Source organism: Protopterus annectens, chromosome 7.part0, assembly GCF_019279795.1.
Source record: "Protopterus annectens isolate FY-2018-M chromosome 7.part0, PAN1.0, whole genome shotgun sequence".
Taxonomy (NCBI): Eukaryota; Metazoa; Chordata; order Ceratodontiformes; family Protopteridae; genus Protopterus; species Protopterus annectens.
This window is the reverse complement of record NC_056739.1, coordinates 1,229,285,692-1,229,311,428: the sequence shown is the minus strand read 5'-3', so window position 1 is coordinate 1,229,311,428 and position 25,737 is coordinate 1,229,285,692. Positions and strand designations below refer to the sequence as shown.

The 25,737-nt window shown below is 38.5% G+C and overlaps 1 protein-coding gene across 1 annotated transcript in view; it reads left to right on the top strand.

Annotated features, from left to right (window-relative positions):
• Positions 1-25,737, top strand: part of LOC122806987 (semaphorin-3G-like) — a 634,544-nt gene that overhangs the window by 499,076 nt on the left and 109,731 nt on the right. Inside the window, exons 12-13 of the mRNA XM_044077853.1 lie at positions 13,449-13,540; positions 15,736-15,777. Of these exons, the coding sequence (XP_043933788.1) occupies positions 13,449-13,540; positions 15,736-15,777 (134 nt within the window). The remainder of the gene's footprint in view (positions 1-13,448; positions 13,541-15,735; positions 15,778-25,737) is intronic.

Genomic DNA, 25,737 nt, shown 5'->3' with positions numbered 1-25,737 from the left:
TAAAATTAAAACCAGAAATGCCTTCTACCTAAGTTACCTTTAGAAATTTCTTTAAGACAAATTACCTACTCCTAAGTGAAACATTAGCAAGCTTCAAATCCCTACCAAACCCAGTTAAAGCTACTGAATTTGCATACTCCACCACTCTGTACCAGCATGTAAATGGCTGCTTAGATGCAGCTGTACTCCATAAGAACATGTGTGGAATAAACCCCAGAAACAAGCCCACATAGTAGAACCATAATATCAACAAGTTTTATAATACAAGGAAAATAATTTTGACCAAAAGTAAGAAAAGTAAATCCCAGACTGTTAGAGCCATTGTCACTGACATAAACAACTCAGGAGCTTAAAATCTACCCGAGCCAGGTCTGGGGCTAAAATACCTATCCAAGCCAAAGACAATCACAAGGCATTTTTTGGTTATGTTTGTAATTTCAAAAGCACAATGCAGCAACGCACTGAGCTGATTGTGAACAATGTTACCTACACTGAGGCTGAAGATGTAGTGAACTGATTGGCAGATAAATTTAGCTCTAACTTTACCCCTCTCCCCCCTCCATATGTCACTCAAGATATACCTGATACTGGCTTGCCTCCAGTCATCACACAAGACCAAGTCCTAAAAGCGGATTCAAAAGCTAAAAATACTGCATCGATCTGTCCTGTCATTATCACTGGATGCATCTAAAATAGCATTAAGCACAGTTTAGCCACACCCCTAACATTATCCCTGGATGCATCTTAAACAGCATTAAGCACAGTTTAGCCACACCCCTAACAACACTTTTCAGTCTCAGCCTCCATACAGATTTTGTACTAAGTGAATGGAAAACAGCTACAGTCATTCCCCTGCATAAGAAGGACCTTCCACAGACTTAGTCAATTACAGACCCATAAGTCTGGCAGGCCTCATATGCAAATCCATGGAAAGACTTGTCATGGAACTAATCAATCAGGAGATAGGAAACCTCCAATCACTGGGATCATCTCAGTTTGGATTCATCAAGGATAGGTCATTGTTTCTCAACCTGGTAGATTTTTTTGAAAAAGTTATCAAATCCATGGATGAAGGCATTATGGTGCAAATCACATACCTCAACCTGGCAAAAGCTTTTGAAACATTTTGCAAATCAGGCATAGCAGTAAAGCTAAACATACTGAAAATAAATCCCTGTGTCACCCACTCGATTGCCAACTGGCTCACAGATTGGATGCAGCACATCAAAATAGGGGAAGTCACCTCCACAAAGAGACTAGTCATGATTGAAGTCCCCCCAGGTTTCTGTGCTGGGACCTCTCCTGTTTGGCATCTATTTTTCTGAACTAAAAGCCAATACAAATGGCTCTGGCTGGTTAAGTTTGTAGATGACTGCAAACTAGGAGCAGTCACTGAATCCCCAAATGACTTTGACATCCTGCGGAAGGCTTGTCCCAAATAAATAATTGGTGACAAAATCATGGACCAAAACTAAAAGCCAAAAATGCATTATTGTATCCTTTGGGAAGTAATCTATCCCAGGGAACTACCACATTAACAAGAGCTGACCCAGTTGTTCAGGAGTTGGGAACTTATGTGGACAGTGACCTCATTTTTGACCAACATGTGTCCTTTGTTGTAAGAAAGTCCTTCTATATTGCACAGCTAAACAGAGGAATTTTGCCTAGATCTGGGGTGTCATTGTCCCCCTTTACTCAGCCTTCATTAAGCCTCTCATTGAATATAATGCCATCTTTAGTATGTATCTGTCTAGACACATGCAACAGCTGGAATTCCCAGAGAGATATCTTACTAAAGGAATACAAGACCTAAACAATATGTCCTACATGGACAGACTCAAAGCCCTGTTACTACACTCCGTATCCTACAGAGTGCTAAGAGGTGATCTGTGTCTGGCATACAAGGCATCTTCACACCAAACACTCATGGATTTACTGCACATCAGCAAGTCAAATGGCATCTGAAATAGTCAGAGTAGGGATCTACACCTCTTCTTCAACATCATGTATAGTTTGTGGAGGATACTGCTGCTCTGGAACAGACTTCCCCTTCCACATAAAATAAAGTTTATCCCTGTTCATATTCATGCTCGGCTTGGATTTATGAATGGGAATCATACAATTTACCCCAGTACTGCCTCCTGTATTATTAATGGACAGAGACTCCTAAATGCTTTATCCCATGCATGGGTCCCTTCAAATTTGCTATGGTATGATCCCAGTTATTTTCATTAAGGGTATTATATCATCCATGGGATGGGTAAGGCCAATGTCTAACCAAATGAGATAGGTTAATTCAAGCACAAAAAGGGAAACTGGCCAGGCTTAAAATGGCCATCAAGGGCAGCTAGCCTAGTGCTTACCTACAAACCTATTAGGTCACTGAGGTCTGATCATTAAATGTTTCTTCTGAGTGCAAGTGTACACATCAGATGTGTCTGAGAAGCCAGCCTTACTTCATACTATAGTCACACACACACACACACACACACACACACACACACACACACACACACACACACACACACACACACACACACACACACACACACACACACACACACACACACACACACACACACACACACACACACACACACACACACACACACTCTTGTACTAGTTAGCTTGATTCGAACACCTGCTTATCCAAGTCCACAGTCTAGAGAACCATGTATCAGCTGCTCATGCCACAGAAGTTGTCTTTAAATTTTATAGATTCATAGGTAAATACTATGCTATCAGTCTGCAGACTATTACAATCATAAGTAATAACCAGAGGTCGGTCAGAATCAAACCTTGTAACTTATAGTTGTGAGGTAAACACATTAACTATTATGCCAACCCTGCCCAACAGTATGCATTATGTATTTTATATATATATATATATATATATATATATATATATATATATATACATATACACACACACACACACACACACACACACACACACACACACACACACACACAAACTCACGCACTAAATAGTTAAAAGTGTCAGGACTGTATGCAGCAATTTCTTTATCATCTCAAAGTTAATAATTAATTCTGGCCAAACATAAAAATGATCATGTGTCCATAAGGATCACTTCCTAGAGACCATACATATACTGTACCATTGGGGTGGGGCAAAGATGACATCACTTTGATCAGTGTTCTCAAATATTGTGTCAGCAGACCTTACTGTGTCAATAATCTCTAGCAGTACACCACTGCAGATATTTACTTCACAAAAGGGAGATGAAAAGTGGGAGGGTGTAGGAGAACACTGAGTGCAACAAGGGAATGGCTGTCTAATAAAATATAGAATAAATATGTTAACACTCAATTTAGTATCATACCATAACACAGAAAGCAGGGTAAGTAATGTCATACATGTCTACCTCCTGTCTATTAAATGTATTATGTGTGGTGTCCTGTAGTTTTCATTTACAGGTATATTCTTACTGAACTTAGCTACAATGTGTTTGCATGACTGCATGCCTGATTTCAACTCATTAAATGTGGAAGGATCCCACTTAACACATTTTGTAACAATGACATCAATGCTATAAGTGGGAATGTATACTAAAACCAAGGACTTACGTTTGCTGATGAAGGCAAATATAAATATTAGAATTATTTACAGATTATAAAAAATCAGAAATGGTACAAGAAGATTATCCACAAACCTCATGAAGATAATCTAGGACACAATTCAAATACTCCATTAAGCAAGATGGAGGTCTGGGATTAGTTTCACATCCAGTTTCTAGTTCTGTAAATCTGACTCATTCACTGTAATGGTTTTACAGGTCTATATCAGGAGAGTGAAACCTTAGGTAGTCGAATACCTATAGGTCGATCTCTAAATACTGAAGTGTTAAAATTGCGAATGGCTGTTTCCACACACGGAAACAAGTCGTTTGGCCATTACGCAAAGTTTTTCCTTTTCACAATGTAGAGCGATCTTGGATTTGGTATATTTAATTGGGGTGGGGGCAAAGCCCCCACTTGATTTCTGTTTTCAACTTTATTTTTTTTTGTTTGGCCAATGGTATTGTTTCCTTGTGTGGAAACAGTCGTTTGCGATTTTGACTCTTCGACACTTAGTGATCAACCTTTAGGTATTCGATAATCTAATGTTTCGATCACATAATATAGACCCAGTTTTACTGAGGTAATAAAATTAGTTTTTAAGATTTTCTAGGAGAAAAAACAGTCCATGAGCTAACTGACTGCTAGCAGTAAGTGGAACATAACAGGGTAAAGGGGATGTTAGACAGGTATGGTCGGAACCAAAAAAAAAAAATTGAAAACTACTTAACCAGTGCTATACCTTGCAGAGCACCTATAAAGAAAACCAATAAACAAAACAAAGTGTTCCTACACAAAAAGTGCAATCACACTCTGTAAATGTTCTATAAACTCATGTTTGTTAAATTAAATCCATTAATAAGGAAAGTAAATGAATAAGAATCCTGTGTGTCAGAGAAACTACACAAAAAAGGATGTACAAAGGAACCACACAGATTGCTCCTGCAATAAATGTTTAGTGCTTTCATCTTTTATTTTATGGAATTCTTCTGAACTTCAGTGGAGGAGTGCAAATAATCCACAAATAGTTCAATGTTTATAAAAAATGATGCACTGTTTAAACCTATAACAAATTCTGGTGTCAGAGTGATACAAAAACCACAAAGAAAACGTTTACCACTCCAGCTGTAGCGAAAAACCGGAGTCTCGAATATAGTAATGATATTGTAATTCCACAAGTCAAGTAAAATTAACAGTAAGAATAAAAAAAAAAACAGTTGAGTAAAGTGTATCCAAGAAAATATCCAAAAAGAACCACAGTCAAGCACTTTTGCCAATCAATTCTGATGAAGTCTTCATTTCTTTGCAGTGTTTAAACGTAGTTATATATTACTTCATTTTCCAGTTATGTAATTTCTACTTTTGACCTTTCTGATGTAAATTTTAGAAATTCAGTGGAAGAGTTCAAATAATCCACAAATCGTTCAAAATGAAACTCATTACCTTTCCAAACAACAATATCATCAAATGTTTATTTCTCCATTGGGCCAACACTAGATTAGAACATGCAGTGGCCATACTAAGACCCATCATTACTCCTTTACTCTTATCTAAATATCTTAATTTGAGATACAATGCAGTTGTGTTCCAAAACTTAATCAAAGTGCAAAATGCTCGATACTCTTTGTAGACAGTTTTGAATTTTTACTTAAATGTAACCTAACCATTCAATGCCTTTCTAAATGGAATAGAACTATAAAATAGTACCACATCTATTGTTGCTAATAAAACAAAATTCCATTTTACTTATTTCAAAGTTTAAAAAAAAGGAGTATCAAAGGTAGAAAGTTTATTTTTAAAGCCAATATGATGGTGGTTTTATTAGAAAAACTTCAAAAGAAATGATACAGAAAAGAAAAAAAGAGTTTATAGTCAAATTTTGAGGGCAGATGAAGGAGAAGATAAGTTTGAAAAAAATGTAAGCAAAGGGATTATAGTTTAACATGTCCTAGGAGCAGTATGGATTCTCAAACTTTAAAAGGCATTATTAAGTAAAATTGGAAAATTATTTTGGGGGATGTAGCTTTAAGTAACATCATAGGTAAAGGACCAACATTTTCTGATAAAAACAGTGGTAATATAAAAGAAATTTTAGGAAGTGGTAAAATACTGCATATGAATAAACATTTGGAATATTTTCCTGCAGAGGATATAGTAAATGGAGGATTATTAACAACAGCGTTTTATTATTACAAGGTATGAATACTAATTTTTGTCCAGCAGGACAGTTCTCTTGTAATTCTGAAAGCGTAATTTATTTAGTGACCTGCTACACTTGTGATTCATTCTATATAGGAACAACAACAAAAGATTAGCAGTGAAAATAGGAGAACATGCGAACATTATTAAAAATAAGGTTGTTACTAACACACTAAGAAAGCATGCTGTGATTTTTGCAGGTTTTTAACATTTTCGTTCAATGTTATAGAAACAGTTCAACAAATATTGCAAAGGGGTGATGTGGATTCGCTTTTTAGAGTGAATGGAATTGGCATGGCAGATAAAATTAAATGTCTGTGCACTTCCAGGGTTAAATGAAAGTGTAAATACTAAATACCTTCCAAAATTGAAAGACATATCGGTGTTTCAGATTGCTTGTTTGAAAATTGAGGGGAGGGGTTTTATTTGCATTGGGAAATGTATAAAAGAGTAGGAGATGTTTAAGGTAATTGTTCTGAAAAAGTTTGCAAAATAAAAAAATGCTTAACATTTATTGAAGCATTTGTTTGGTTTCTGTCTGCATTTTTTTAATAAGGAAACGAAACAAGAGCAATACACACCTCTTGTAATGAACAATAAACTAACCACAAACTCAGATATCATGTCAGAGATGATTCACTGATACAATGCCACCGAGAGTATAAGAGCACCACAGTTAATGACCAAACTCCCCAGCCTCTCACTTCCAAATAATAATAATAATAATAATAATAATAATAATAATGGCTAGCCACTCGATTTCCATTTCATAACTATCAACCTAATATGTCATTAACCAGATAAAACAGTAAGGCCATGTGGAAGTCTAGACTTAGACTAATTCTTTCCAAAACTACTTCACGCTTAGAGAACATTCCAACACATCTTAAATACAGCACTCATGTCAGGAATACTCCCATAATTTTGGAACTGCGCCACAGTTACACCACTCTAGGCAAATCAGTCCAACAATCATAGAATATTTCAGACCCCTTTCTATATGTCCACACTTTCCAGAAAATATGATAAAGGCTACTGAGAGCTGTTAGTTACCTCTAGATGAGAATAACCTACTTTACAAAAACAAAATCCATATTTCAGGCACAATGCTTCTCTCCTTTTCAAATAACAAGTATAATAAAATGTAATATGACAGCCTAACACGTAGTACATTTACTGACCTGGCAAAGGCCTCACACAATGTAACATGCAAATTCCTGTTACTAATTCTTCCATAGTTTAGCCTAAACCAGCCTCTGAAACTGATTCAAAGACTAGTGGAACAACTATATAGTTAAAAAAGCAGTAAAAGACACTATCTATACAATAACTTCTCAACAAAGTTCACTCCTGGGCCTTTGCAGTTCTGTTTCTTTATAAACAACTATTTACACATAACATTTTAGGATATTGTGGTTAGGCTATGGGTTTGGCTGAGATCCATCCAGAAATGCTGAAGGCACTGAAAATTTAGGGATATTGTGGTGGTTAATATACCTTTTCAACCTTGTGTGGAAGGCTGGGACAGCATCTCTGGACTGGCAATATGAGATATTCATCCCCATTTTCAAAATGGAATCAGGATAGTATGATCTAATTATAAGGGGGTTATATTCCCTAGCATTCCTTGGAATGCATATGCCAAATTACAGAAAATGAGATCTTGTCCAATCAGCTGAGCTTTTAAGTCAGGAAGAACTATGTGGATTCTGTCCTGTGTGTGAAATACTGGATCAACCTTGTCCTCCCACAGCTATTGCAGGGATCATGAGCATTTCCCAATGCTGTCTACATATGTTCTGTGAAGATGCAGAGGATCTATGACCATATATCAAAGATTGTCTTGTGGAAAGAGCTACAGCAGTATGGGGTCCTAGAGCTGATGTTTTGTGCCATTTAGTCCTTGTATTTGGGAAATTAGAATTGTTACTTTCTGCATTGTTTGTTTTAGAAATTAATATGTTCGCAGTGGATGTAGCATTCCATCAAAGGAGTGTTTTGTCTCCTATTCTCTTTGATTTTCATGGAATAATAATCAGGTATCAGCCAAAGTTTGTTGAATTTGTGAAGATGTGATGGTTACATCTTTGTTGTATGTAGATAGTGTTGTCCTCTCAGCATCAACACACTTTGACCTCTTGTATGAACTAAAGTGATTTGCTATAGAGTTTGAAGGAATTGAATAAAATTTATTACCTCCAAATCAGAGGTCATAATTCTCTCCCAGAACAGAGTAGATGGATGTGTCTAAGTGAGGGAAGATCAGCTACCTTAAGTGACAAAGCTTAAATATCGCAGGGACTTGTTCATGAGGGAGGGAAGGTGGAACTGAAGATTAAGCAGCAGATCAGTATAGCAATGGCAATACCATAGGCATTGTACCAGACTGTGGAGAGGAAACAAAAGCTAAGCCATAGGAAAAAGCCCTCAATTTGGTAATGAGCTTTGAGTAGTAACTAAAAAGATGAGATCACAGATAGAGGCAGCAGAAATGAGGTTCCTTCATAGTTTGGCTGGGCTCACTCTCTCTCTCTCTATGACAGAGTGATACGTTTGGCAATGACAGTATTTTGGCAATGTATAAAAGGACCTTGGAGTTCAGCCACTGTTCCTCTATGCTGAAAGGGGCCATTTGAGGAAGTTTGAACATCTTGCAAGAATTCCTCCTAGTACCTCAAATGGAAGGCATACCAAGCACAGCCTACTAGGGGGAGGCCTAAGTCAGAGGAGATACTGTATGTATCAGCTTGAATGAGAACATTTGAGGTTGCCACAAGATGACCTGTAGAATGTTAATGGTGAATGGAAAGTCTGGTCTGCCCTACTCAACTTGCTACCACCAAGCAGATTAAAAAATAATAACAAAGATTAAACTTATTCCTTTAGTTTCCCTCATTATCAATGAATACAAAATGCAAACATAAAAATAGTCCCAGCTGGTCGCCTTTATCAAATATGGTGGATATCTGCTCAGTGGAAGAAAAGGTAAGCACAGCTATAGTATTCTTTGCCTTCTAGACATGAATGTTTAGATGATGATGGTTATCATTATTGTTAATCTAAAATGTCACCTGTTTTCCACCCTTCAGTTTCGTCCCTTTCTTGCCTATTATATTTCTTTATTACATATTCTGACTCCTTCATCACATCTATGGCATGCCACTCCGTTATGCTGAAGGAAAAACTGGTACTTAGTCTTATTGCAGTTAGTTCCATTGTATCTCTAGCTTTCATAGCCAGTTTTTGTATTATTCACCTAGTCTTTTTCCTTTAGCTATGGTCTGAATTTAAAAAGTCAGATCTGCACAATTCCTTTAACTTGAAAAAGTCTTCAATTATGGCATTACTTCTGCTTTGTAATAATACTTATGTTGCTTAAATAACATTGTTAGGGTCATGCTGGCTAAATCTTGAGTCTTAGAGATTCAGACTAAGCTCTACAGTATGCAGCTTAAAGGCATACAGCTTTCACACTGTGCTCTTTTACCAGGACATCTGTCATTAAAATGCTAGCATAACAGGAAGTTGTTGGTGTGAACCTATGGACTTAATGGGAATGGTGTCAATGGAATTGGTAGACAGTGCATATGAGTCTTTAAGTGCTTGTAGCAGCAGTTAACATCAGTAAAAATTTTTATTTGGAAACAGGACAGACAGAGGAGGATCAGACATCTAATAAAATGTGCCTTGTTAAGGATGAACTGCAAATGTGACTGGGAATGAACAAGTAGCCATTAACGATTCAAGTTCATTAAGAACTTAGCATTTCAGGAAAAGAAGGGTCAGGTCTTTGTACAAGAAGGTTGGAGTGAAGAACATGTAGATGAAATTCAAAGAGAATAATAATTTGCAAAAGTGAAAGACAGGGCTAGAAGTGTTGGCCTATATTTAACAAATATGATCTACTAGCTGGTGAAAATAGGAAATACTGAGTAATCTCTTAAACTAGTTAAAATGTCTCTTTCAGAAAGTGTGGAGCCCATAGCAATAGGCACTGTAGAAAGTATATGAAAATTCCATTAAAATGGAGTAGCGAGCAGGTAAAAGAGGCAGCAAGATAAGAACAGAGAAATATAATGTGACAGCAGTGGAGAAAAAGGCAATAGTTCACTTCAGATGAAGAGCACAACACAGGAAGCATGGTGTTGCCTGGTGTAGACTTCAGCTTTTGCAAGAACTGGTTGGTATTTTTCAAAAGGGTAAAATAATAAAAGAATCTTGTCACTTTTGCTGAGTGTAACATCAGTTCTTGTAGTACAGAACAGAGAGTTAAAGATGAGAGCTAGTTTTGAACTACATTCTGTAGAGGCAGTCCTAGTTTGAGCCTTAATTTCCAGCTGGAGAGAATGTGACTTTAAGCAAATCATTACCAGGCCAAAGCTAGCAAGAGTTTGAGGTTACTTGGTTTTAACTAAAAATATCCTCACTGTGCCTTCTCCATGTTCTTAGACATACGATCTGAAGTCCCATCTCTGGCCCCACAAGACTGCTCAGTATTTCTTCCACTTCCCTGTGTCGTATCTAATTCTGTATGCTTCTGTTCCATTTTGGCTAAACAGCACAACTTTATATTAACAGCATAGGATTTGATCCCATTCTAAATCTGAAAGAAACCAAAAATATTTATCTTAGGATGAAGTCTGGTTTGGTAAGCTGTACTTTTTCTTCACTGAGTGGTGTCCTCATTAGCTTCGACAGTATGCGTCATACTTTGAGTTTAATACTAGAGTAGCTTAACATGGCCGTACCCTTGTTGCTCGCTGCAAGTCCCCATTAGACAACAGGTTTATTTCTTCCATGTGTCTGCACTCTATGTGTCTTCTTCTTCAGAGGCATCCTTCAATAGGAGAGACTATTTTCTTCTCTCAATTTTGATTTGTTGCTATGGCATTTGAACATACTGGCAAATCAAGCGAAAGTCCGCTGCCCCTGAACTTATCTCAAGTAAGAGCTTTGGGAAAACTACCTGTTAAGCGCAGCTCATAGTACAAGAAAGTTATACCAGTGCATTTTCCATCAAGCGATCCCCATTAGCTGTCATAGTTAAAAGGAGTTAAACATCATTAATGTAAAATTTACTTCACTGCACAGTACTGAAACAGTTTTACAACTGACAATATTTTTGCTAGTTTTTGAAAAAATATGGTCTTAGTATTACTGTTCCCTCTTCTTGTGCACGGTCAGTCTAATATTTTATTACTGAACTAATAAGAGCCTTAGTAGCAGATTAAATAATATGGTCTACATAATGAATTCTACAGAAAGTTAATGTAAAATAATACTAAAAGATGTAATTACTTGTTTAAGATAAATATAAGGCGATGCATGTGTTTTGCTGAAGCAAAAACACTAAAATGTTTTATGTACAAACATAAACTCACTCAGATGTACACACACGCAGATATATATATATATATATATATATATATATATATATATATATATATATATATATATATATATCTGTATATATACACACACACAAAGGACAGAGCAGAGCAGTGCCATTGTAGTGACACAGTATTAAGTCTTGCAAACTAATTTTTAGCTCTGTAAGACCGTAGTTTGATAGAAGTTAACAGTTTTGGCAAAGTGATTACTGTGTAGGATAAAAGTATATCACTGAATGATATAGGGTCTCAGATGGAAGTTAGTTGGTCACTCAAGCACAGTTTGATTTCCATACTGAAGATTGGGCAAATAACTTCTTACTTGCGTATTATAGAAGTCTTTTGCAATTATACAATGGTCATTGTCATTTGAAAACATGCACACTGATTAATAGAAACAATTCTGGACACTGAAGTATTGTAGAGTGACTGGGCTGATAATACTTAACTTCTACAGAATTTTGCAGAACTTTTTTTTTTTTTTGCTTCTGTTCTGCACAGAACGTATTTTCTGCAAAATCATAAAACCCATAGGCTGTTCCAGTCACTCAGTAATGCTAGACAGGTGTCATACTTCTATTGTTCAAAGTACATAGATGCAAAACCTCATCTTCCAATTCAGTTAAGACTAATATTTAAAAACTTTTCCAAATCCTGGCACTTATTCTACATATTTTCTTGTTTAGTCCAAAATTCTTGAGCAAAGACGATACTGCTACAGGGAAACTACTGTTTTCTCATTTGCCGAATGAACTAAATATTCAAAAACATGAAATTTCCCTTTGCACTGCTAAATGGAGAATTTAAACTATTAAAAAAACTTTCTCCCACCAGTAAATTATATAATTTAAAAAACGCACACACTTACAGGCAGCTCCATGGCATATCTCCCAACCTCTTACCATCACAAAATGATGTCTGTAATTATTTAGTGACTTCAGTCCTCAATGATTTCCACAAAACCACAGTTTTTATAAAGAACAGACCAGCAACATGAGGTAAACATCTAGACATTCTGCCAAAATCTATGCATCCAAAAGATATGACACACAGACCATGAATACTGCTCACTACATTAACAAAAAAAAATGTAGAGACAGCAGTGCACTGTGTATGTGCACTACTTATCCTGGATGCCCCAGACTACCCGAAGCCAGCAGAAGAACAATAAAGTCCATCTGTACAATGATATTATTTAGAAAAGTTTTTTTTTTAAATAATGTCATTGTATAATAGAAGTAATCCACTCCTGTGTGTGGGTAATGCAGGATTTACTTACCTGTGGTTGGCTTTAATCACTCACCGTTCACCCTTGTGATCAAACCATGGCAATTGTGGGTAAATCCTTCATTACCTACACCCAATCATGGATTATTGCTAAAATATGTAACATATATACAACAGAGGTAGAGTATAGCTAACAAATATATACATACAAAACAACTCATCTATAAATGTGATGTGCCTCCATGGCGCACGCACGCACACACACACACACACACACACACACACACACACACACACACACACACATGCATATAGCAAAAAAAAAAAATATATATATATATATATATATATATATATATATATATATATATATATATATATATATATATGTATGTAGCTGTGATGAAGAGGAATAAGTAATATTTGCATAATTGCCAACCATGGTTTGGTAGAATAAATCCCCTGAAAAGTGTCGTTTGTCATAAGATAATCAAGTGCTATGGGTCCCTAAGCCATTGTCCATGTTCAGGAGGAACTGGAAAAAACAGCAGTTTCATTTTTGGGCAGACAAGGTACCATTGTGCAGAAGCAGCAACAAGACAAATTACATCTTGTTTCGACACCTAATAATGCGTATGTCGTAATGGAGAGCTTACCTCACTAACAGGAATGTAACAATAGCAGGGGACTCTAGTGATGTATGGCTCAGTGTGTTCTAACTTTGACTAGTGCACAGAACTATCAGATGCAGATCTTGCTCATGCATAAACCTACTTACTGGAATCCTGTGCTGTAAGAAGAATGGGATTCTCCCCCAACTCTGCCCACTTCTCCTCTGTCCATGTCAAAAGGAAATGTTATGAGCCAAGGTAAGTTTGGCTTGTGGAGCGTTACTGGAATGAGCTAAGAGCTGAATGTAGGCATAGGAAGGCCAATCACAAGGGAACATAAAATGCATTTTAAAAGCAATCTGCTGGTGAACTTTTGATATTAAACTGTATCATTTCTCATATGCTAAAGAAACTCAGTTATATCTTTCTTTCTTTTATGCAGATGCTGGTTCTGTGCTGAAGGTTATTGCCCTGAGGAAAGGAAACTCTGTGGAGATGGAGGAACTAGTGCTAGAGGAACTGCAGGTGTTTAAGGTCAGCAACTGTAATAGTCTTAACACTGTCGGGCATGTTGTCATCACTATTCCATAAATTAGGATCAGCACATTGCATCATGGGAAAGATGTAACAGCATGATAGAGAGAATATGAACTGTAGCTATAATTCTGTGAATGACTTAAAAAGTGGCACATATTTCTATTTTCATTATGTCATACTGAGCACAAAACAGGCATTATCTTTCCTGATTCTGTGGCACAGAGGGATGGTGCCCTAACCTCAGCCTAGAGGACCCAAGTTTAGTAGCAGATCGGGTGCTGAATGTGCTGGGTAGAGGGGATGAGATTTTAGCAGCTTACATCACTTTGCATGAATCCCCTAGTTGCAAAGACAAAGTAATGATATGGTAGCAAGGGGAGGGGGTATGAGCAGATCAGAGTTACTGTTGGTGGTGCCTCTGATGTTGGCCTCACTCTGCCAATTTAGGATTTCCTTCCCTTGCATATTTAAAATCTCTATACTCAGTTTGCATGTATGATGCCTGCCTCCCAACACACCATTATGAAGGTGAAATCACTAAGGAAGATGTCAGAAAGCATTCGAGGAATTCACCATCCCCCACAGGAGGGGAAACAAATTGGTTATTATGGAGTTAAGGAAAGATATTGGTAGTTGAGTGTAGGGTGTCTGAAAAAAATATTAAAAAACGCTAACCTTGCAATTCTGTATGGGTAACATTAAATGCCATGCAATAATGACCACCTAGTCACTTCAATCACTGTAGAAATTAATGCTATTCCAACATGTAATAGTCTTGGATAAAATAAAAAAAGTTATTAAAATGCATCTTCAGTAAAGAAACTAGAACTGGATAACAGGCTGAACAGTAGGTGGTCATGCTTTTGAGCTTAAGAGACAGCTTGAGGCCCTGCAGCTAAAGCAAACTTTTAGCCAGACTGCAGACAGTTCTTGGAATGCATTTATGTATTCATTTGTTTTATTTTATTTACATTTGTTTACCAGGGTAGTGCACTGATGAATATTGACCAATTTCAGGCTCTGCCCAGGCATAAAGTAAACACATACACAGAACAAAGGCATATTGTGGGAACAGATGGGGTGGGTATGGTAAACCAATACACAAGCTCACTGCCTGTGTAATTACCTGGATATAAAAGTTATGTAGTTCTCCAGTCACCAGCAAGCTACAGTTTTAATCCAGCTATTTGTCATTATTTTTGTTTCTGGAAAGAGGGGAAGTAGGATGTACCCAGAGGTTCTCAATGCCATCTATTTTGAATATTATGTGCAAACCACGTTTTAAGCACATATGCATAAGTGTCATGTGCTATATACATTGATGTAATTCCTTTAATGGCATGAACATGATGAAGCATTCACAGTGCCAGCTGTAATACACATTTTTTAAGATAATGGAGTGATGTTGCTCAGGTACTTTTACCCAGCAGTACTCATAATAAGCCTGCTCTGCTCCACCCTTCTAATAAATACAAAACAAGTTTATTATTAGTAACACATGCCTGTTGATGTACAAACCAATTCTGAACTGAAGCAAATGTTGCAGAAGATATAATCCCCTTTTGTTGTTACGTTTTTCATTTAATTTGGAATGGACACATGCTCAGCCATTAGACTAAATGATAACTATATCAAATGTCAGTACAAGCTTCATTGAGTTCAAAATACAGAAACGGAATGTCTGACAAAATGGACTTGTTTTACATGTCACTGTTTTGAGACAGCTACCTTGCTAAGAATTAAACATTTTTGTTTGGATCAATCATATGTTGACTAAGTGAAACACAATTAATCATAAAGGATAACAGCTCATTCTTTCACTGTTCCTCACACTCCACGTGAAATGAGTGGTGCTTGATTTATCCATCTTCTTTTAGCAGCCATCACCTACCAGTAATTATAGCACTACCAGGCTAGTGCTGAAAAATAGTTCACAAAATGCTACTCTAACACCAGAAAAACTAGAAGTAAATCTGCTGAAGCATTAATCCAAGTAGCAGCATCACTGAGGAAACATGCTAAATAAAGGATTCATTTTGTTGCTTATGATGTAAAAAAAGAAGGATCAAATCTGAAGGATCATTCAAGCAACACTACCCCATGTGCATCTTCTTGAAAGACAGGAAAGCAATATGACAAAGCAAATTGGTTCCTCCTGTTGCAAGTCTAATGTTTTCCTTTTTCCCTTACAGTCTTCAACACCCATTACCTCAATGGAAATTTCAGTGAAAAGGGTAAGTATCTAAAACCTCCTATGTTATCATTACAGTTTTGGCCTGCTTGGAATGGAAATGCATACTTGTAGAATGATGTTTGCTAGTAGAATAAGGACTTGACACCACTGACAGATTATTTTCTGCATATTTTTATTTCCAATTGCCTGAACGGTTTATCACTAATGTTACTTAAAGGGAATTGGAAAACATTCAAAAACGTTATAATTTTATAATCACATGTAACCAGTTATTATTTTTTTATTATATGTTATTCCTAAGATGAAATTAACTGAGCAAGAACTTTTTAGAAGAAATACCCAAAGGATAACCACCCTGACATAACAAAGTACAACATTACACACAAGTGAATGAAATATTAATGTATGAAAAGCAGAAAAGTAAAAAAGGGAACAGCAAAATGTCACTGGCCTTTAAAGTATTTAGAATAAATCATTCCTACTGGAACATTTTTAAGTTTAAAACTAGGCATCCATCTGAAAGTTTCCTAGTGTTGAACTGAACTGTAAGATTGTACTTTAAGACTGTATTTGGGTGTTACCACCATCTCAGTTCTGGACCATCAGATGTATGTAATCCTAGACTGTGCATTATATTCTGTCTCTTTTCATTTTAAAGCCATGGCTACTGACAAAGCTTGGGAATGCATGGTAATTTCTTATAGTATCTATAATAGTTTTTCCTGATTGTATGTGTGTGTGTGGGCTGGTCAGGTATGTCACCCATCCCAACCTGTTCAGCAGTATGTCTGTCTGTGGCATGAGGTGGGAGAAGATGTAATGACTATGCAGAGTTCAGGACACTTTGTGCAAAACATGTAGGCTTGTCTGATTCAGGGCAAGGGCTATAGCTATGACACAAAGGCAGTTAGTTGTTGCAATTACTCTTAAATCCATTTTGTCTTATGGCCCCTGTCACACATTGTGCAATGTAACTCAAAGATGCATCAGCTTATCACTCTATAATGTGAATTGTTAAGGGGTTAGGAGGCCAGGCTTAGTACCAAACACTGGGATAAAATCCTTCCGAACGCCACTGACTTCCTGTTCTTGAATGGTGGTCCCGTATAGTAGCAGCTTACTAGCCTCCATGGAGTAGACCTTATTGCTATGTTTTAGGAAATCCATTAATGAGTCTTCACTTAGGTTCATAGCTTTACTGATGATTACTAGGTATCCGGTAATATTTAGGACCCTAGCCCAATTTCCCCAAAGCACTGTCGGAATGACTTGCTGAAGGGCAGACTGTAGGCAAATGAAGGCTGTGGAATTCAACCCCTGTACAACAGGAAGTAGCTTGTTAACTTCTCATAGCTTTAATCCTCTGCAGTATCAGACTAGGACCAGCCCCAAGTTTTTTTTTTTTTTTCTTGGAGTTACAGCTGCCTTCAATGACTCATTAGTATGAACCTATGAACCTATGAACCTATCTCTACCTCATCATACTCTTAGACTCCATACTGCAAGGGTCATGACAACCCTTCGGACAAAATGATTCATCATGTTTACGTGATAGATTCTCTGAATTTGTTGCCTACCAGGTAACTTCAGTATAGGTGTCACCGTTCACTGAGCTGCTTTATATAGTCCTGTCCCTCTCAGGTTCTAGCATATTACTCCTGTCTTGCATAAGAAATATAACTTGCTAACCCACATACTATTAACATGACCAAATTATACATCCTGTTTTTATAAATTGCAAGATTGCACTGGGTGTTTCAGATAATCTCTTTAATCTATCTTTAACCATTAAGATGGGATTACTCTGGGTAGTATCAAAAGCAGTGGCACCCTCTGTGTGTGCAACTCTACTGATTCTGGAAATAACTCCTACTCTGCAAAGAGCACATGGACATTATCAGGCAGGTACTTCTCCCAGTCTTTGCCATGTTCCTTTGGAAAGAAGTAGAGCATAATTTTAAATGATGCAAGGCATCCCTGTAGTACCCCACATCTTTCCCCAAAATGTTATCCATGTGCAATGTGAAGGGCTCAAACTGTCCAGTAGTGCCTTCCTGTGAGTATGAGAATTCTTGTCAATGCATCTACCATATGTCCACCATTTGAGAGGATGTGTCATGCTCCTGTGGATACCTGGATCCACCACATTCAGAATAAACGGCTTACCTGTGGGGTTAGGCATCTTCAAGAATCACATATTTTCTGTTAGTCTTTGGATTGCTTCTTCAAAAATAGCAAGGTAGCTGTGAAGTCTTTGTTCTTCTGTCTACCTTTTCTTTGTTTTGGCATATATGGCAATAGCTGTCTCACTCTTTTCACCTACTGTGTGAATAGAACTGCTTGATGTTAAAGACAGTCCCAAACAACCATCCCTGGGTGTAGTGTGGGGTGAATATAACTGCAGGTTTGACAGTCTTAACCAACTAACCAGGAGTATAATTTTAGGTGAATTTAACTGTTAGAAAAAACAACTGCATGACTTTAACTGCTACATGGTAAGGACAGTCCCAAACACCACCTAGCGCTTTTATGTGGGGGGTGAATAAAATTGCTTGGTAGTGAGGACAGTCCCAATCCACCACCCAGGGCTCTAGCACTGAGTGACTATAACTGCCTGGTAGTGAAGACAGTCCTGACAACTACATAGGGCGGAGTAAGGGATGAATTTAGTTGCTTGGTAGTGAGGACAGTCACAAATATCACCCAGGGTTGTAATATGAAATGAATATAACTAGCTGGTAGTGAGAATAGTCCCAAATAACCACACATGAGAGTGGTATGCACAGTTAGGAGCACCTCTACTCATGGCATCATGGCAGAAGGATGATTTGATTACAATGAGCCTCTCTTTCAAAGTCTATATTTTGACTATTCAACAATCCTTTTGTCCTGGATCACCTTCCTGAGTACCATGACTGACTTCCAGATCCTCACCATTTTTATTAACTGAAGTTACTCCTCAAAGTATCTGTAAATTTCTGACACATACTTAACATTTCTGATATCTGTGACTGCATCCCGGCAAGGTCTGCCATGCTTCTGTTGTCTTGGTTTCTCCCCTCCCAGAAAGATCTCACTGCATTTGTCTGCGCTCTTGAGTAGTAATTACAACAATGACACTCATTATATGCTTACTTAAACATATAATTTATACAGTATTTAACCATTCCTTTATGTACCTTACATACTTCTGAATGATTAATATTCACACATGCATTGCATCAAATCTATTTAACTAGTTCAGTTCATATCAATTCATCTTACTAACATGGTAGGGCCTGAAGTCCTGGCCATTCATACTGTGGCCCATATCTTTTAACAATTTGGAGATCTGCCAATAGACTTTAACCTTTCCAGTCTGGATATCTGCCAACTGCATCTAACAATGTGGAAGGTGATGAGCTTAGAAGCATACTTTCCCCTTTCTCATTTTAAAAATTCCCAAGGGGGAGCATTTTCATTCTTCTTTTTGTGAGGGTCAGATTCCTCCCCCTTGGTACACCTCTTCCATTTGTTTGACTTTCTCTTATCAGATAATCAGTTGTTTCAGTTCTTATCATTCCATTCTCAATTCAGTCAGTAATGTTTAAGCATCACCAGCGAAAACTATATCTGAAACATTACCCCATAGCAGTTTAGGAATCATCAGCCATCCCATACATTTTCTGTAGCATGAACTCACAAGGAGAGGACACAGCCTGCACCCATCATTGCTCTAGAGGGTCAAAGCTGTACTCTGTTCCATGGCATGGGGGGGGGGGGGAGCTTCCCAAAATATATCATCTGGTGACTTCTGAAAACCAGATCCCAAACTCACATGACCTATGGTCTATTCTCCCCAGGGAAAGGCTAATTCCCTTTGTCTATTATGAAAATACTTCTCCAACCACTTATTTTATTTATTTATTGACATTTGATTATTGGGAAAGTCTGACTGGGTAGAAGCCCATTTTCAGCAGAGGCTTAGGGTGAAAAGCTCCAAATTATTACAAAACATTTTAAGAACAGTAATTTTACAATCTTCAAAAATAAAACAAAAAAGCAGCTGTAGTTTAAATAATTTTAACAAATTAGACATAATATAAAAACATTGGTTAAGAATCTATACAAGTTATATGACAATCATTTACTATTCATAAAAATTTTAAACAGTTTGTAGAGAAATTAAAGGTAAATTAGTCTAATACAAACAGGAATTGCAATATTAAGTGAGGGAAAACAGGCTTATAGTATATTTAGAGAGAGTCAGGGAAGAGAATTTAATAGAAGTAAGGAAGTTAGTGAAAAAGGGAGAGTAAGGAGCTATAATGAAGGTAAAGGTACTTGTTCACATTTAGCAATATAGTTAACCCTGTTTTTGAGCAAGAACAGTGACCGATTTTAGCTTGGAAATCTTTCAGAATGGTTTTGAAAGATGAGAGGAAGGGTATTGACCTGATGGATACAGATAAGTAGTTCCAAGCCTTAGCAACCTTGCATGAGTACAGACAATGTCCAGCAGAACTGATACGTTTGTAGACAGATAAGAGTTTTTGGTTACTTGATTGCAGTGACCGATTAGGAACTGCTGATATTTTGTCTATCGACTTGTTCTTTGGAGCTTTTCTCCCCGGGCCTCTACTGAAAATGGACATGTATCCAGCTAGACTAGCCCGGTCAACAAATGTAAAATAAAATAAAATAAAATAAATAGTTGTGTAGAATGTTTTTTAGTGCTGGACACGCAGATGGATGCTGGATAATTTTATAGGTGGTAAGAAGCTGTGTATATGTTTTTTGATGGGGCAGTTCTAGCCAATTTAGGCTTTCTAGTAATATACAGTGGTGGGTTCTGAAAGGGGTTATGTGCTGCAAATTTATCAACTTTGTTATAGCTTTGTTCAAGTTTTAATTTTTGTGAAGCCTGGCGGTTAGTGAGGATGGAAGCACCATAAAGAAGTGTGGGGAGCAGATAAGTAGTGGCAAGTTTAGTTTTAGCCGCATCAGTGAAAACGTTTTTGGCTTTGTAAAACATCGCTAGTTTTTGTTGAGTTTTTCTTATGTACTTTTGTAAATGTAGGTTGAATGTAAGATTATCACCCCTAATAATTTGCTATGAGAAGCAACTTCAGTCATTGTTTTATCAAAAGACAGGAATTTACTTTTTTTTTTTTTTTTTTTTTATGAGAGAGGGATTTGGGGAAAAAAGCAGTAGTTTTTTTTTTTTTTTTTGGGATGAGCAGGAGTTGAGAGTTACAAAGCCATGTTTCAGATAGCTCTAAGTAAACTTGGCCTACTCTTTATGTAGGAAGTGAGGAATTTGACATCCTTCTCAGTACAGCATTGTCTTTCTGCCTTGCCATTCCTTTTCAAGCCTTTATGATTGGGTCTATTCCTAGTGTAGTAGCCCAGAATTCCACTGCTTTTGAGTCTCACTCTTTCAACACAGAGTTGGCACAGTGGTCAAGGTGTTTACCTCACAAACACAAGTTACAGGGTTCCATTCTCAGCTTTGAAAGTTAATTAGCTAGGCTTAAAATAGCCTAGAAGTGCAGGTAACCTAGTATTTACGTTTGAACCTATAGTTTTACTTTCAGGCACCAGTGGTCTAATGGATAAGGAACTGGCCTCCTAAGCCATGGATTGTGGGCTTGAATCCCACCTGGGGAGACATAATCTTGTGGGAAGCTGGCATAATGGTTAAGGTGTTTACCTTACAAACACAAGAAGCAAGGTTTGATTCTCACATTAGGTAATTGGCTAGGCTTAAAATGGTCTACAAGTGCACTTATCTTGTACTAATCTATGGGCCTATGAACTTGTAAAAGTTGTGATAAGATACCCCTCTCTCTTTCTCATCTATATTAACATTTAGTCCCTGTCACCATCATTTTATAAAGTTTCACTTTTGGGTTAATTATTCCATAAAGGCCATGTCAATGCCTCATCTTGCACTTACAAAACCTTTATATACTAAATCACATTCATTCATCACTGCGGGTCTCTTATGTGTATTGCTCATACTTTAATATCCACGTTTACCAGAATGTAGGAGGGATAAATGCGAGTTGCAAGATTACTCTGCACTACTGGTCTGCAAAATATATTTGTTTAAAGTGAGTTTAAGTAAATGGTTAGGCTTTCAGCCATCAATATATACTTTACTTAACCTCTCCCAGTCTCTTAGTCTTTGATTCATATCATAGGACTCATAGGAAGTTTAAAGCAACTGAGCTTTGCAACCATTTATGTCCTGCCAGTGCCCACACTTAAACTGTATCTACTTTTTCCAAAGAGTGCCAGGCCAGTCCAGTCAGTGGTGAATTTGTGAATACCCATCCGATCATCCACTTCCTGTTCGAAGGAAGATAATTTACCATACTGCTCGATTTGTAGACTTAGTCTATTCCCGAGGTTCTCCCAGTTCACTTACTGGACTGGGTCTTTGTACTGACAACAGCAACAACATTTTATTCGGCTCAGACCTTGTCACGCCTCAGCCTCAAGCACTTGCGGTCTCATACATTTTCCTCCTTCAATGCCGATTTCCATTATGAATATTTTGTGGTATATGCCTGTTAGATTCTCACCAGCTGTGAGTCCTCATATCTTCAGACAGCATAAGCTTCCTTCATGGACCTGGGCATCCATGTAGCCTCAGGCAGTTAAATTTAAAGGTTTAGGCCTACTTTGTCCTGGCTAGAGGACTAATTCTTGGCATGATGTTTTCTCAATGATCTCTATGAAGGAAGTCATATACCTTACCCACTGAGAGGGACTCTGTTTATAGGACTCATTTGCACAATGTCTATTTCTAGGACTTATCTGCAGAATGTCCTTTTTGTTTCAATCATGACTAGTAGTTACCACCTTTTAGTCATAATTAATAAAATTACAAAGTCATATTTCTAGAAAAACACTTCCTTTTAGCACCTGCAATCCTGACATCTCTATAGAAAATGCCTTCAGAGGGGTACAAGCTCTCTGAATATTTTTTCTGCCAAATATCAGATTTATGGGAGCTGCGATAAAGTGCTTCATCTGAATTCCACTTTTATTAGCTATTACTAAACAAGTGATTTTTGGTGTATTGTGTTAGATATATCATCTTTCCCTGCCATGGTATTTTATCTGAAAAGTTAAGATCAGATAAGGAGTAGAAATACTGGTGAACAGTTATGTTCACTTTTTAAACGGTACAGTACTTTCCCCTCAACATAGGTATATTCAGAGCCAAATATTCTAAATAGCTATTACTGTTTATATTTCTGTAAAATCTAAACATGCAGGAAGTGCTTCTAGACAGGGATGCCCTGGAGCATAACAGACCCACAGAAGTTTGCAGTTGTTCTTATGAAGGCCCCTCATTTGGGAGAGTCTGGCCAGACTTTAATAGTGTACAATGAAATTGACAGGAAACTGAACAATAGTCCTTTCATTAGAATGTACTGACCGTGTTTCTTAAGAAAAAGAAAACATCCAACATCTATAGTAACAGGGAAAAACTTAATTTCAACTCGTAACACGTGGTTTTCAAAATGACCATTTTTTTATGTCTTAGAAGTCCACTGTTTCCTACAACTGTCACTCAGAGCCATAGGAAGGGTTTGGAAAATTAGATGGCTGCCATGACAGCCAACTTGTACTGCCAAACTAGATAATTTATTATTTATATATCGGTATGAATACATACGTGTACTTGTTTCTTTGTTTGGCTTTAAGTTTCTGCTAGCAACTGTCCCTTTCTCTACCTTAAAAAATATCTGCACATGCTTACTTCTTACATAAGGTATGGACTAGGTACCTTGTAGTTGGGGTAACAATGTCACGTCACATTTTACATCCTTGTTGTTCTGGCAGCAGCCTGTTGTAAGAGAACATAAGAGCATAATAGTTCATGGTTGCTGGCAGTTTAAAATCAGTAATCTCATTATTGTGATAATGTTCATTTCATTGATATTCTGCACAGAGACACTTTAGTTATATTTGTTGAAAATTCTATTTATTTATTTTTTTTTCGGTTTCACTCAATAGGTGAATATAGAGAAAGCAGCAAAGTGCTCTTTCAGGAGCCATACATGGCTGCTGAGGGTGGGAGGTATTGTGGACAGTATGAGTTGGAGAAGATAGGGGCAGACCACAGAAGCAAGGCAAAAAAAGTGATAAAAGCATTTAAGAAGCGGTTGAAATTCAGAAAGACAGGGAGAAGACCAAAGAAAACTAAGCAGGTGAAAAAGGAAGGAAATCTATATGTCTACCTTGGTGTCGACTAGACATAGGAAAGCATAACAAGCAGGAGGGAGAGAAGGAAAAAGCAGACGTAGCAAAAGGTGCCTATGTGTGTGCTTGTGCATACATCTGTGCTGGCAAGGTGACCAATGGTCCCAGTTTGGAAGCCTCTGTCTCGGAATCCCAAACATTGTCTTTGGGACACAGAAATGTCCCAGTTTAGACCGCTCAGTCTGAATGGTGACTTGGCTTCCTAGGGTGGCCAGTCCCTCTGCTTTCCCATCCTAAGCAGCTCTGGGGACTTTGCGATTTTTTGGGGATGCCATTGGGTATGGGGTAAGGTCAGATGCCTTTGCCCTGGCAGGAGTCTTCCAGGCCCTACTGCCATCAGTCAGTTAGTCCCTCAAGGACTTCTGTCATGTGGGGGTTCTGCTTGACCCCACTCACCCAGGCAGGAGGTCTCTAGGTCCTACACCCATTTTCCTAGCACTCCCGTACTGACTTCTGTCAGGGCCAAACCCTACAGTTCTCCCCTTTGACCTGGCCAAGACACCTTCAAAAGCCATGCCCCCCCCCCCCATGTCAGGTGACTCCGCTGCCTGCATGTCTCCTGCAGACTGCCAAATCATGCTGGATCACTCATGCCCTTGGACCCTCTCAGAGGAGCTTCCCTCTAATCCTGTCCACTCCTCCAGAACTCTCCTCAACCGCTGAGGAGAAGATCTGCTCTCATGAAGGCTTCAGAGTCCCCCTGCTTTCCCATTCAGAGCATCTCTGGGGACTTTGAGATTTTTCAAGGTTGCTGAAAGTTGGATGCCTTCGCCCCAGCAGGAGCTCTCCAGGCCCCTCTGCCATCCACCCTGGCTTCCTCAAGGACTTCCGTCATGGGTAGCTCTGCCTGATCCCACTCACCTAGGCAGGAGCTCTCCAGGCCCCACCACTGTCCACTAGTTGCTCCCTTAAGGACTTCCATCGTGGGGGGGGTCTGTGCCTGACCCCGCTCACCCAGGCAGGAGCTCTCCAGGCCCTGCTGCTGCCTGCCCTAGTGCTCCCTTAACAACTTCCATTGTGGGGAGCTCTGCCTGATCCCCCTCACCCAGGCAGGAGCTCGCCCAGCCCTGCCACTATCTGCATCTCTCCCCCTTCCAGACTTTTGTCCCAGAGGGGTCATATACCCCCTTACCCAGGCAAGAGCTGTCCTGTACCAGTCACTTTCCACCTCTCTCTCTCTCCCTCCCTTCCAGACTTCCATCGGGAGTGACTCCCCCCCGCTGGGGTTCCACATCTACCCAGGAGAGTGAGCTCTTTTCCAGGGTTACATATCTCCTAACTGCTGCCAACTCATGCAGTGTCATGCGTTCTCTTGGAGCCTCTCAAGGGATCTACCCAGCCTCATGGAACTCTGCTGGACCACGAAGCCTCAGACAGTCCCTCATCCAGACTTCTGTGACACCAGTTCTCCAATTTGCCTTGCACCTAGGGCTTTCAAACTCACAGGGGAGATAACCCTGGGTCCCCCCATCTCTGCACTTTTTGCGGCACACCTCAGTCTCTCACACCCACGGTGACAGGCGCTGACGAATGTGCATCGCTTCATGCCTCCTGGCATGTGGCCTCTTGCCTTCTGGGTGAGTGGCATCCCCATAGCACCTGGTGAAAGACAGGAGGCCAACCTGTCTGCCCTGATGCAAGATGACATGGCTGCCCTATCTCCACTCCCATGGGGGCTGGGAGAATGGGACTGCAGACCTGGCTTCCCGGGGTGGCCCTCAAGTGTACCAGTTTATGTCCT